General features: G+C 48.8%; 1 protein-coding gene across 4 annotated transcripts in view; it reads right to left on the reverse strand.

The window, feature by feature from the left end:
* The window catches only part of PTEN (phosphatase and tensin homolog), a 49383-nt gene extending 43357 nt beyond the window's left edge, over window positions 1-6026 (reverse strand). For 2 of the 4 annotated variants that reach the window (XM_075154055.1, XM_075154054.1), the window contains exon 1: window positions 5855-6017. In XM_075154055.1, the coding sequence (XP_075010156.1) occupies window positions 5855-5933 (79 nt within the window). In that variant the 5' untranslated portion in view covers window positions 5934-6017. Of the gene's footprint in view, window positions 1-5854 lie in introns of all 4 variants that reach the window. The other 2 variants (XM_075154058.1, XM_075154056.1) reach the window with 2 other exon arrangements.
* Window positions 6027-12023: the final 5997 nt, after the last annotated feature.

A 12023-nucleotide genomic window follows, 5' to 3' on the forward strand; every position in this document is an offset into this window, starting at 1 on the left:
GAAAAACACATTTTTGTCCCAAAGAAATCTGCTGATTTCTTGATGGCCTAGCAGCCATCAAGAGCCAACTAATCTTTCCGCGTGTATTACACAGCGGCAATAATAGCCATTTCAAGTGTTGCATAAGCTCCACACTCAAGGCTATATCCTTTCCCTAAACACGCTGTAACCGTCTCATGAAGTCAGTGGAAGTCACATGTAATTATCTTGAGGACAGAAAGCCCTTCCTGACTAGCACAAGTTCCTAGAAAGATGACTTTCAAAATTCATCAAGACTCAAGTTGGACCCAGTGTTGATGCATGGCCAACCAATGACACTGAGAGCTAAACCAAGAGCTTCACGGGTGGGATTTTCATTAGTCCTCAACACTGGCCTAACCATCCTCATCAAAGTCACTCACCAGCCTCAACAAAGACAATTCCTCAAGGGCCTCAAGCGCCAGCACCTCATCAGTCTTATTGTAAGAGATAATGAAGACAAACTTGGATTTTTCCTTAAAAAAGAAATGCTCAAAACCAGTACCAGTCCTAGTAAAGCTTGCACTTTATTCAGCATTACCCTCTTAATGTTTAACGGCAAAGGTTTGGATGTTCTGAAAATTACACATACTTAACTAAGCTTACAAACAGATTTCAATGAAGATTAGCTTCAGTTGTGTTTTTTCTAAAAGGTCACCCTATAAGAAAATTTTATAAAGCATCCACATTAGCTGTACTCATTTCTATCCCCCACCTTGAAAAGAACATATAGCCATCACTTCAACAGCAGAGCTACACGAAACCAAGAATCAGTTTGCAGCTTTTGTCGATTTAAAAGTGCGCACAGGCAGTTATTTTTTAACTTCGTGTTTAGCTTGTGCAAACAGTCTCCAGCAACGCTGCACATTGATTAAAAATTTCTGATGATGCAAGATCGAGTAGTTCATTAGGAAGCCCGCACTACATTTAAGCAAGCGCAAAAAGATGAGCTGTAATTTGTCAAGCATCTTTTAAGTCCCTTTCCGAGCAACTGCAGTCAAAAAGCAGGGCAGAAAGGGGCTGGGGTTACTCTGAATGGATGCAGCGAGGGTTGCACAACAGAGCACTTGCTCGAATGGTGGGGGTTTTGTGCGTAGGCTTCAGCTGTCAAACAACGCTATCCACAAATATGCACGTACTATGGCAATATGTCAAAGAGGGTTTTTTTTAGGTTGTGAGGAAAAGTAAGTGATCCAGCACGTCTCTAACCCCAGAAGAGAAAATGCTTGAACACGCTTGCATCTATCACCACCTTGCTTTCTCCATCTGGAGAATTCAAAAATCTTTATCCTTGGTAAGTGCAGAAAGACCAATTTTCCCAGGATCAAATACATCCTACAGCAAGCAGGTTAACCGAATCAAGCTCTGAGAAGTCCCCAGCCAGTACCGTTTTACTGCTGTCTATTCAAACAGACGACTTAGATGAATTCAGAGTAAAACTGGCACTAATCTTCTTGTCCAAAACCCAAGATCGTCCCAGGCTCCAGAAGCAAAACGAGTCTGTCGGGCTCTCAACACTGCTAAGTAAGATGGTTTACTCCGGAACAAAGAAATACTTTCCCACCAATAAAATGAGTTGCCGGTTGGTTTCTTCTAGTTTCTTCTGAACTCTTACCAGCCCTTACTGCACTTGTGTGCAAGAAGAACTTGTTACAAAACATCTAACAAACTTCCAATTTTAAAATGAAACCAAATATTTTAGATGAATGGCATTTCCAACTTGGGCTCTATTTTAAACGCAGTATGTACCTCATGCCACTAATTCGTTTTTTTTTTCCTGGACGCTGAGCCATTTTGAGTGAAGTCACATAATTTAAAATTTCATTAAAAATGCAAAGAGCTTTAGGACTGCAAATAGCATAAAGCAGTAGGATATTCTAAGAAGCTTCCACTCGCAATTTTAGCTTCCTCTGCCTTTCATTATATGAGACAAACTACATGCGAGACTTGTAAATAAACTGCACCCAACATCTAATCTTTACTGAATATTGCTGCAGTTTATACGACTATGTAGGTCACGAGCTACACATGCTTCCATTAAGCATCAGGGTAGGCATGCTCTACCCTATGCTCAGGCTAGATGGCCATTTTCATGCACAACAGAAGGCCTGGAAATACGAGACAAAGTTTAACCAAAGCCATAATGGGCACAAGAAGCAGTTGCACGATTTTTTCCACTTTAGTCTCAAACAGTTAAGCCACTTGCTAAACTCGGTTACACACGGACCTCTTAAGAAACGGGCAATCAATGCAATGTGCAAGACTTGCATGCAAGCATTCTCTCTTCGCTGTTCCCTGCAGTAAAATGGTCAACAACCAAGCTGTACAATTTCAGAAATACCAAAGATTATAGTGCCTCAGAAAATATACTGGTCATTGCATCATAAAGAAATGCAGCCATCTTAGAAGAAAGCCATTAATCCAAACTTTCCTTCTCACCTATTTGCACCAAAAGGTATCCAGTATTACAGAAATGAAATAGAAACCCAAATAAATCAGGAATAAATACAATATCTGAAATAAAGTATTAAAAAGCTGATTTAATGTCTCCACCTTTAAAACCCTTTCCTCTTCTAATTTCAAAATATTTTTTTCCAAGAGGTGCATAAAAAGACTGTTCAGAGAGAAAAGAACGTTTGATTAGATGAAAAGTAATGTCAATATGTTTTTAAAGACACTTGTTTCAAAATTAGCACATAGGACTATTCTCATATTGTGTACGTAAAACTACTGATTTTGAGAAGTCACTATTTCCCTTTCCTAAAATCCTACATTATCCACACAAGGAGAATTCTTAACCAACTGGTCAGGAACTCGGAGTCCCAAGCATGAGGTACTGTACCATACATACATCAGCGCCAGTTTTAAAAGGATTTGATGCAGCCCAACAGAGAAAAAAAGAGGTCCTCGAAGGGGACGTTGGCACTCCAGAGCCTAACCCAGCCTGCCTTTGGGCACTCAGGTGTTCCCTGCAATGCCTTGGGAGAATCAGCCGTGACCGAAATACAAAGACTGCAAGTCTTTGTCCACCTGGGACACCGAGACACGAACCCTGCCTCAAAGATGGGTAGAAGAAAAGACAGACCACAGAATGTAGGCTGGAGATCAGGCATCTCACCTAGATTCACCGTAGGTTCATTTTATTCTCCATCTTCCAAAGCCCAGGTAGCAATCACCAGCTACTGAGTATTTTGGAGCCAACACCACTGAACTACTCGTACAGAAATACTTACTGCAGGAGGAATTCACACCTCCATTTCCCATATCCCGGTTAAATGCTCAAATCACTGGGCTATCCGACTCGTGTCAGTCTTTCTCCTTTAGCTTGACAGAAGCAGTTACCCTGAAATAACCAGTAATCTGTAACAGAGGACACTCCTGCAGATATGGGTGCGTCGGGAAGCAAAGCTAACCAACAGCAGAAATGCAGATGATAGCTTGTTTCGGTCTCAAAATTTTAAGCTCCGGCACACAGTGAGAAGTACCTTTGAGAACTTAAACCCCGGTCCTCCTACCATGCACCACATGCCTTCCCAAACAGCTCACTTAGGTTTCAAGTTTTCTCTTTCTTCATCTAACATCGCATGGTTGGATAGCTAACTCCCAGCTCGGTCCTCGTCTATGCGTGTAAGAAATAAATAGGTTATTTTCCAGCTACCAGGTATGATGAGCAACAATTCCATCAAAGCCCTGCAAAAAGAACATCTCCAAGAAGCCTGTACAAAGTGATAAAAAATTAAACTTTGACTTCTGCAGCAACGTCAGTCTTCAAGCAAAGCCATTATACTGTACAGGCAGCAGTATTCATTCATTAATTATCTGTTCAAAATGTGCAGCTACAAAAAAAAAGGACCGAGTATAAGCTTCTTCCAAAGATATTTTTGCAATCATGAAAAAAACACCTTCGCTATAAATTCCATTAAAAAACTGCAGTAAGCTACTCCTTTTAGAAAAACTAGCCTGAACACTAGGCTTACTGGCCTACTTCTAATGCAAAATTCTAAGAATAAAATTAACCAGACAAACGCAATAAACTCCATTTGGCATATAATTAGCAACCTTAAGCAAGAAAATCCAGGTTCAACATTCACCAATTTTCTTGCTGGGAGCAGATCACTAGTTAAAAAGATCTGTTTAGGTCAAAAAATTTCTCCCTACCAATGGCACATCTGGGCAAAGATATCTGAAACACCAAACTCTTCAACTGCGAAGCCAAAACCTCATCATTTTGCCACCACTTAACTCTTTTCGTAATGCCGAAGTTCCCGGCAAACCCATCACTCAGAGAATCAAAAAATCTAACTCAGACTTCTGTCGTTAAGTCAGCATTAAGTGCTGCGCTGGCCTATGTCAGCATTACAGCTGCCCTAGTCGTAGGCCAACGAAACGACCAAGTGCAAACGTTTAAAAATGCAAGCCTAAAATTATATTTTATCAGTACCACGAACACAATGCAGGAATTACGTACTAGAGCTGCTGCTTTTTAACTAAAAGCTCAGCAGCTACCCGCTAAAGTCAAGAACCTTTCAGGCCACCAAAGTTTTAGGCCGAGGCTCAGTATAACAGCACGAGCTCTGCGCTAGTTATAGCTGTTACCGGTTTTGATCCTGCCCAAGAACTGGATTTATTTGTAGCGCTCGCTATGACACAAGTGTAATTGCTCCAAAACCCAATAAATTTCACCCTGACCCTGTTGCAGAACAGAAGGTGCTCTCTCTATAGGGATATGTCTAGCTCTGAATACTACTGTCAATATTCATTTTTCCTAGGCCAGTTCCAACTTTGAAGCGAGGTTCTTGCTCCAAAACCTCTCACACACCGTAATGATCTTTCTCCACCACGGAGAAAGACCATGCCCACAGCACAGCCCCTAAGTACTATTAACTCTGCAAGGCATTCAAAGCTAAACATCTGCCCGCCGCTGCTACAGCATATCTGTTCAAAAGGCCACCAAAACTATACACTAGCAATGCTCAGAGGAGTTTGACTCATTAGTCGTAACTGCATACTAATTACATATTCCAGAATTACACTCCTTACAATCCTCCTCGACGAGACCCAATGCGCTCTCGTTTGTAACACATCCTCGTGTTTACTGTATCTGAGATTATGCCAAAGCACGGTTCACGCATCGCGTTAGGAAAAGAGGTATTTTTTAATTCGGAAGAAGCGATTGCCACCTCTTGTCATCGCGAACCTCGCTGCAGCGTACTGCAACCAAGCACGAGCTCTGCCTTACTGAATGTATGAAAATCAGGGCAGAGGACACAGGCTTCGCCTCTCCCGCCGCGCAGACTGAAGCAACCCAAGTCAAGCGACAGGCTTGCCGCGATTACGCTTGTTCGCAATTCAAGACGAGTTACTAAATGAAAAATAAAAAGCGCTCTGGATGTGAGTCACGGCGGGACAGGCGTATTTGCTGTGTGAGCCGAAAAATCAACACAGCCAGAGATAAGCGGCAGACCCGCGTTGCTCCGGCGCAGGCAGGGGCTCCCCGGGCCGGGGGAGGGGGGACAGCACCTCGGCGACACGGGGGTGGCAGCAGGCAGGCCGGCCGGCCGGCGATGGCCAAGGCGCGCTAACGTTAATCCTCGCCATCACGGAGCTCCCGTTAATCTGCCCGGCTGCCGGGCCCCGGCTCGGCGGCCGCCCGGACAAAAGGAGGCCGAGGCGGCGGCGGGGGAGGGCGCGGCGGCCCGGGCGAGCCCCGGCGGCAGCCGCCGGCCTCCCGGCGGAGCGGCACCGGGAAGCGCGTTAGGTAACCGCCGCGCAGGTCTGATGCAATAGCTGTACGTGCAGCGCCCGGTGCCGGGCCCCGTCCGCGCCGGGAGGATACAGGTCAGGTCCAGGTCGAAGCCATCCTCCTGGTATCGCCTTTTGTTCCTGCTGACGATCTCTTTGATGATGGCGGTCATGTCTGGCAGCCGGGGGCCGCTCCGGGACAGCGCGCAGGGGCCGGGCGGCGGCGGGGCGCGGGGCCGGGAGGCGGCGGTGGCGGCGGGCCGGCGGCCGCCGGGCGGCCCCGGGCGCGGGGCCTGCTGCGCCGGCGGCTCAGCCCCAGGCGGGCCCGCCTCCCCCCGCGGCGGCGGCTCCCGGCGGCGGCGGCTGCCCCCTCCTCCTCCTCCTCCTGCCGCCGCTGCGCCGAGCGGGGCGGGAGCAGCGGCGGCGGCGGCCGAGCAGGGAGGGTCCGGAGCCGGGCCGAGTCCCTGAGGGTGCCGCCGCCGCCGCCGTCTTTGAGGCGAGCGAGGCGGAGGCGGAGAGAGCAGCTCTCCGGCGCTCCGGGCCCCAGCAATGGTGACAGCGGCGCGGGGCGCCCCCCCGGCCCGGCCCCGCTCCGCCCCGCTCCGCTCCCCGCCCGGGGCGGCGGCGGCGGTAGCGGCGGCGGGCCCGGAGCCGCGCGGTGGGGCCGCGCCGCCGGGCGGGCGGGCGGGCGGGCGCTCCGCGGCGGGGCGGCGGCGGCTCCTCAGGGCGTGCAGGCCGGCGGCGCGGCCTGGCTCATCCCCCCCGGCCTGCTCCGCGCCCAGCAGCGCCGCGCCAGCGCTAGACTCCCATCATGGCTGCAGCTTCCGAGAGGGGAGGCAGCGCCGCCCCGCCCCCTCCGCCGCCTCCGCCGCCCCGAGAAAGTAGTCCCCCACGAACCGGCGAGCCGCCGCCCCGCCCCTCCGCCCCGCCGCCTCCCTCGCCCCCGCCCGCCGGCCCGCCCGCCCCTCGCCGCGGCGCACCCCCCGGCCCGCCGCCCCGCGGGGGCGAGGAGGCGGCGGGCGGAGGGATACGAGCGGCGCGGTGACACGCCGCCGCCGCCGCGCCGAGCGGCGGTGCTGCGACGGGTCACGTGGGCGGCCCGCTGCGCTCGCGGCGGCCCCTCCCCGCGCGGGCGGAAGTGGCCGGGCCGGGCCGGGCCGTGAGGTGAGGAGCGGCGCGGGGCCGGGCCCCGTCTCCCCCCGCCGCCAGCGGGCCCGGCCCGCGGGAGCCCGCCCGCACTGCCCGGGCCCTGAGGGGAGCGGGAGCCGGAGCCGGAGCGGGAGCCGGGCCGCCTCCCGCCCTTTGCGCTCCGGGGCCCGCCGCGGGCGAGAGAACGGGGCTCCCCCTCTTCCCTTCCCTTCCCCAGTCGGGTCGCCCCGTGGCGCGGGTAGGTGCGACAGCGGCTGCGCCCGCCCCGGCGCGGTGCCCGGGCCGGGGGGGGCGGTAACGGACACGGTGCGGCCCCGCGGAGGGGGGGGCGTCAGCCCATCGCCAGGGGCTTCGTCCTCCCCCCGCCCGCCCGCGGGCCGCCTTGTGCGACCCGGGCTGGCTGGGAGCCGCTGCCCGCCGCGGTACGTGAGCACCTACTGCCCCCTGCAGCCGCCCAGGCCCCGGGGGAGGGGGGGGGCACCTGCCGCCTTCCCTGGCTACCGGGGCCGCCGGCAACCGAGCAGGGCGGTAGGGACGTGAAAGTGCCCCCCTGGGTCACGCCTGGTCGTGGGCATGCTGTTTTCGTGGAGCTTTCTGTCCCCCCCCGCTTCCCCCGTTGGTCACAATTATCCTGACGGGGGAAAAGCACTCTAAATGTCCACATCAGCCTTTAAATTCCTTTAAAACTTCAGGAAATAAATCCCATTGTACAAGGTTCTTCACACTCTATGCTGAAAACTCCTTTGGGAATTGCCAGTGTTCATGATTTGCAGGAAAAGGACCCTCAGGTAGCCTGTCGCAGCCTGAACTGCTGAATATGAACGCTGGCTGCAGTCTCAGTTATCCGTTTCCATCTTTCTCATAGTTTGGTAGGGTAAATTTTGGCGTTTTTTGCGTGATTTTTTTCCTTTTGTGTGCAGACAGGTGCCTATCGAGGTAATACAAAACAAAATTTTAAGGCAGCTTGGAATGTATGATTCCAGTAAAGCGTCAGGAATGGAATCTGCTGGAGATCAGCATCTGCCCCAGCTGCTAAGGAATCAGGAGAGAGCCTGCCAGCTAACACATTTGAAGAAACAGGGTTACTAGGCAAATAAATTTGTAAATTTGCCTTCATGTCATTCTTTTGTTGGACAGTAAGTAATGTGAGGGATATTCCATGGAGGTCAAAGATAACATACCTTCGAAGGAAGCCTATTTAAAGGGAGCGAGAAGGCAGTTGTTTGTTTTATAAAGGGGTGATGGACATCTCCAAAAATCCACAAGGAACAGAAACAAAAGGAAAATGAAACCGCTTCCTATACAGCTAGAAAAGAGATACCATGGAAAGGACCAGCCTGATGGGAGGAGGAGAAGCCATGCACCCCTTTTTCCCTTCTCTCCATGAAAAGCAGATGACGTAAACCAGTCAGGTATCTCCCTGAAAAACAGATTCTGGGTTTAATTCATAAATCCACCTCAAATGTTTTGGAGGCTGGCAGGGAAGACACCTTGCGGAAGAGACTTTGTATCTTGCTAGACCCATCAGACCCCAGTGAAGACAGCTCTCACGGGAAATCTCTCCGTGGTTTGCTTAGTAATTGCATTACCCAAGGAACGGCTATCAAATATGTTTGGGCAGGGCAACTCAGAGAAAAATAGCACTCGCTTGCATATTGGTTGGATGCTCTGGGAAATTGGTTGATAAGCAAGTCTGGCAAGTAGGAAAAATTGGGTAAAACATAGTACTCTATGTGTATGAGCAGATTTATTAAATATCAATTTTTCCATATATAAATCGGGCAATACTTTACAAAACTTTCCTTTTCCTTTCTGAGGAACAGCAAGAAGGAATTCAAAAGTGCAAGATAAATTCAGTGTCTTGTTCGATCTTTAAAGAGCTTTTAAGAGAGGTGCTGAAGTGCGGCTGCAGATGGCTGGAGCAGGAAGAGGAATGGGGGGGGTGAAATGCTACGCTTTGCCTTTAAGGGCTCAAAATAAACTGGAACATAAGGTGGAGGGATTTCCTGGGTTGCTGCAGCCTTCAGCCTTTGCAAATGCTATATTATATAATTCCTTTCATAAATGTATCAAGTTTCATCTTAAGATCTTTTGCCACCATTATTCCCACCGGGAAGCTGTTCCCAGAACCTTCTTCTGATTTTCATGCTAAATATATGTGTGACTGGTTTGTATCCATTTATTCTTGTGCCAGCATTGGCCTTAAATAGCTCCTACTCCGTGGCATTTACCCTTTTTACCCTTTGTGCGCTTACAGGCAGAAATGTCCCTCTTAGCCATCATCTGACTACGCTAAGCTAGCTGAGCTCCCCTAACTTTCCACTTTCCCTCATCTCGGCAGCAACTTTCTGCTCCAGTTTCATTATTATTTATTTCTCTTCGATATAGATGACCAGAATGGCATGCAGTGTTCCCCAGGGTATCTTGCCAGCGCCGAGGACAATGGTATTAATCCCTTCCAAACTCTGCTAGGGACATTGCTCCCAAGACCTCTCAGGGCCTTGTTTGCGTGATCACATTGGCAGCTCATAGTTATTTTGGGATAACTCGTGTGTGTGCAGTGAGATCGTACTGTTCCTTTCTTAAACTTCAGATGTATGAAATGAACCCGTGAAGCCTACCTTTAGGTCCTGGACTCGGAGGTTATCCATAGACAAAAACAGATGTGGCTAGCAAATCGAGACCATCTTTGTAAACATTTCTGAAAGTCCTCAAGTCCTCTCTTTCTGCCCTTCTCTTTCTAAGATCCGATTGTGTATGTCGCTAGGAAGTTGATATGGCTTAATTGAAACTCTTTTTGCTAGATTCCCGACTCCAAGCCGGACCAAGGCTAAAAAGCAGTCCGAACAGTAGGTATCTATCCGTGACCATTGTGTCAGCAAGCCCTGGGACAGATTTTCATCACGCCATGCGGCAATGATCTTTGTAAGAACAACCACTGCTGAAATGTCATGATCCAACCTGCGGGACTATGCCAGCAATTGGCAGGGTAGGGAAAGAGAACGTAATTATGCCACCGTTAATATTCATGCTGTGCCTCCATCTTCAGCTCTGCGTACAGTTGAGGTCCTGCTTTAAAAAGCTAGCTGGAGGTCTATAAAATCTTAAGTCACTGAAGAGGTTGGACAAGGACTGCTTGCTTTGCCATTTCTTCAATATAAAATGTACGTACACCGTGCGGCCTTCATCTCGCCTTCTCCGATGAGTTTCCCAGCTACACTAGGTCCTTTTGGTGACCTTCTAGTCTTGTATTCAAGAGCTACAATCTCCTAGTGTCCAACCAAGTCATGCATGCATTCGATTTAAAATTTTTCAATTTGGGGGGAAATTTGAAATCTCATTTTTCAATATCAACCAAAAAAAAACCCCAAATGTTGTCTTTTTCCACAGCTGGAAACCAAAATTGATAAAAAAGTATGCCGAATGAGTTTCAATTTATGTTACCACTTTCTAGCTCTGTCCTTAAGTAGCAGGCATACTCCATGATCCGAAGTAGCCAAGGCACGCAAAACGCCTGGGGACAGCAGCTGCCACAAAGACCTTTTTCCTCCAGTATAAAACCGTGATTTCCAGTACATTTCTCTGTCAGACATGCTTTTACTAGAAGACATAAATTGAAAACTCAGGCCCAATTCACATTAACCCTGGAAAGGAACAGTCCGACAGCCGTAGGCTGGTAGTCTCTCCTGGCTTCTGCAGCTCCTGATCAACCTGGTGCACGGACAGCACCAGCGACGGGCAAAGCAACACCTCTCCGAGGGCAGGTCTGTGCAAACCGGGAAAGCTCCGGCAGTGCCAGAGGGACGGAGGCTTCATGGAGACCTCTGTAGGATCAGCTTCTAGAATGAGTTAAGTCCTACGTCGAGCCTTCAGCAATGTAAAGGTTTTGAGACTCTGTATTTAGGAAAGCAGGATGAATCTGGTGTTTCTCACCATTTTTAAGAAATATTTGTTCAAGAAATTATAACCTCTCAATATTTTGAGAAATTAGGACCAATTTATGCATTCTGCATCAACCTCACCTTCAACCTGACCCTGGTCAGCTTCTGAAAAATTGCATCTCTCTGGTCAGCTTCTGAAAAATTTTGTAAAATATTTTTCAGCAGAGGATTTCTTTCAAAGGTTACTGCCACAGCTGTCAAATAGCAGTGACAAAATGTAGGTTTCGAGCTTTTATTACTTGTTTGTGTGTTTGCATTTCTCCTTAATTGCAGCAAAACAGATGTCACTTTTTTAAGAGTGGGAGAAAAAACAGAAGGATCCTAAATATTTTCCTACGGTAATGGTAATTCGAACACAATAGCGTTTTCCTAGTGCATGAAACGCAGACAGTGAAATGATCGATTATCCTTTTTCTTTTCAAAACGGGGGATTGCAAGAACGCGTATAAGCCTCAAATTAATAGCAAAAGCTGGCAGCATCGCTGATTATATCTGGTTCGTTTGTAAAACATCAAAGGGCAACTGTTCACGTATTCTACATAGATTGAAAAAAAAAATTCTCTAGATCATAATCTTATTTACCGTCAAAGACTGGAGGAGCAGCAGAAAAGGAAGGCTGCCTGTAAATCAATAGGTGCATTTAGACCCATTGATACATTTATTTTCTGATTAAATACACTTTTTATTTGGAAGAGCTATAGCACAGAAAACAATAAAAGGGAAGTACTGATTCGTCAATACTGATGAAGAAGCAAAAGTTGTTTCAAAACTTTTTTTTGTTAATTTTTGGGGGGTTTTGGTGTATATTAATCTAATAAATGGAACCAAACCAAAACTGCTGGAACAGTATTTTGGTAAAATCACAATCACTTTGAGAACGTGAGTATTTTTTTGCACGTGGATTTAATGATGGAAACGCCACCGATGCGATGACGGATGGATACTGGTGGGGTGGATGACATCCCACTCGGGTCACTGGAGAGCGTGCCTGGGTTTCGGCACGAACCAGATGAGCTGCGGGAAGGAAATTGGGCGTCACGTTCTCTACCTGAGGTGGTGGATGTGGAGCAGGGACGGTGGAGAAATCACAGAGGTCCTGCTCTGTGACAGCCACTGGGCAGACTCCTCCGTGGGACAAGCATCTCCTGCGTTCCTGTACAAGGCATGACCTTT

The sequence above is a fragment of the Calonectris borealis genome, chromosome 7 (assembly GCF_964195595.1).
Source record: "Calonectris borealis chromosome 7, bCalBor7.hap1.2, whole genome shotgun sequence".
Taxonomy (NCBI): Eukaryota; Metazoa; Chordata; class Aves; order Procellariiformes; family Procellariidae; genus Calonectris; species Calonectris borealis.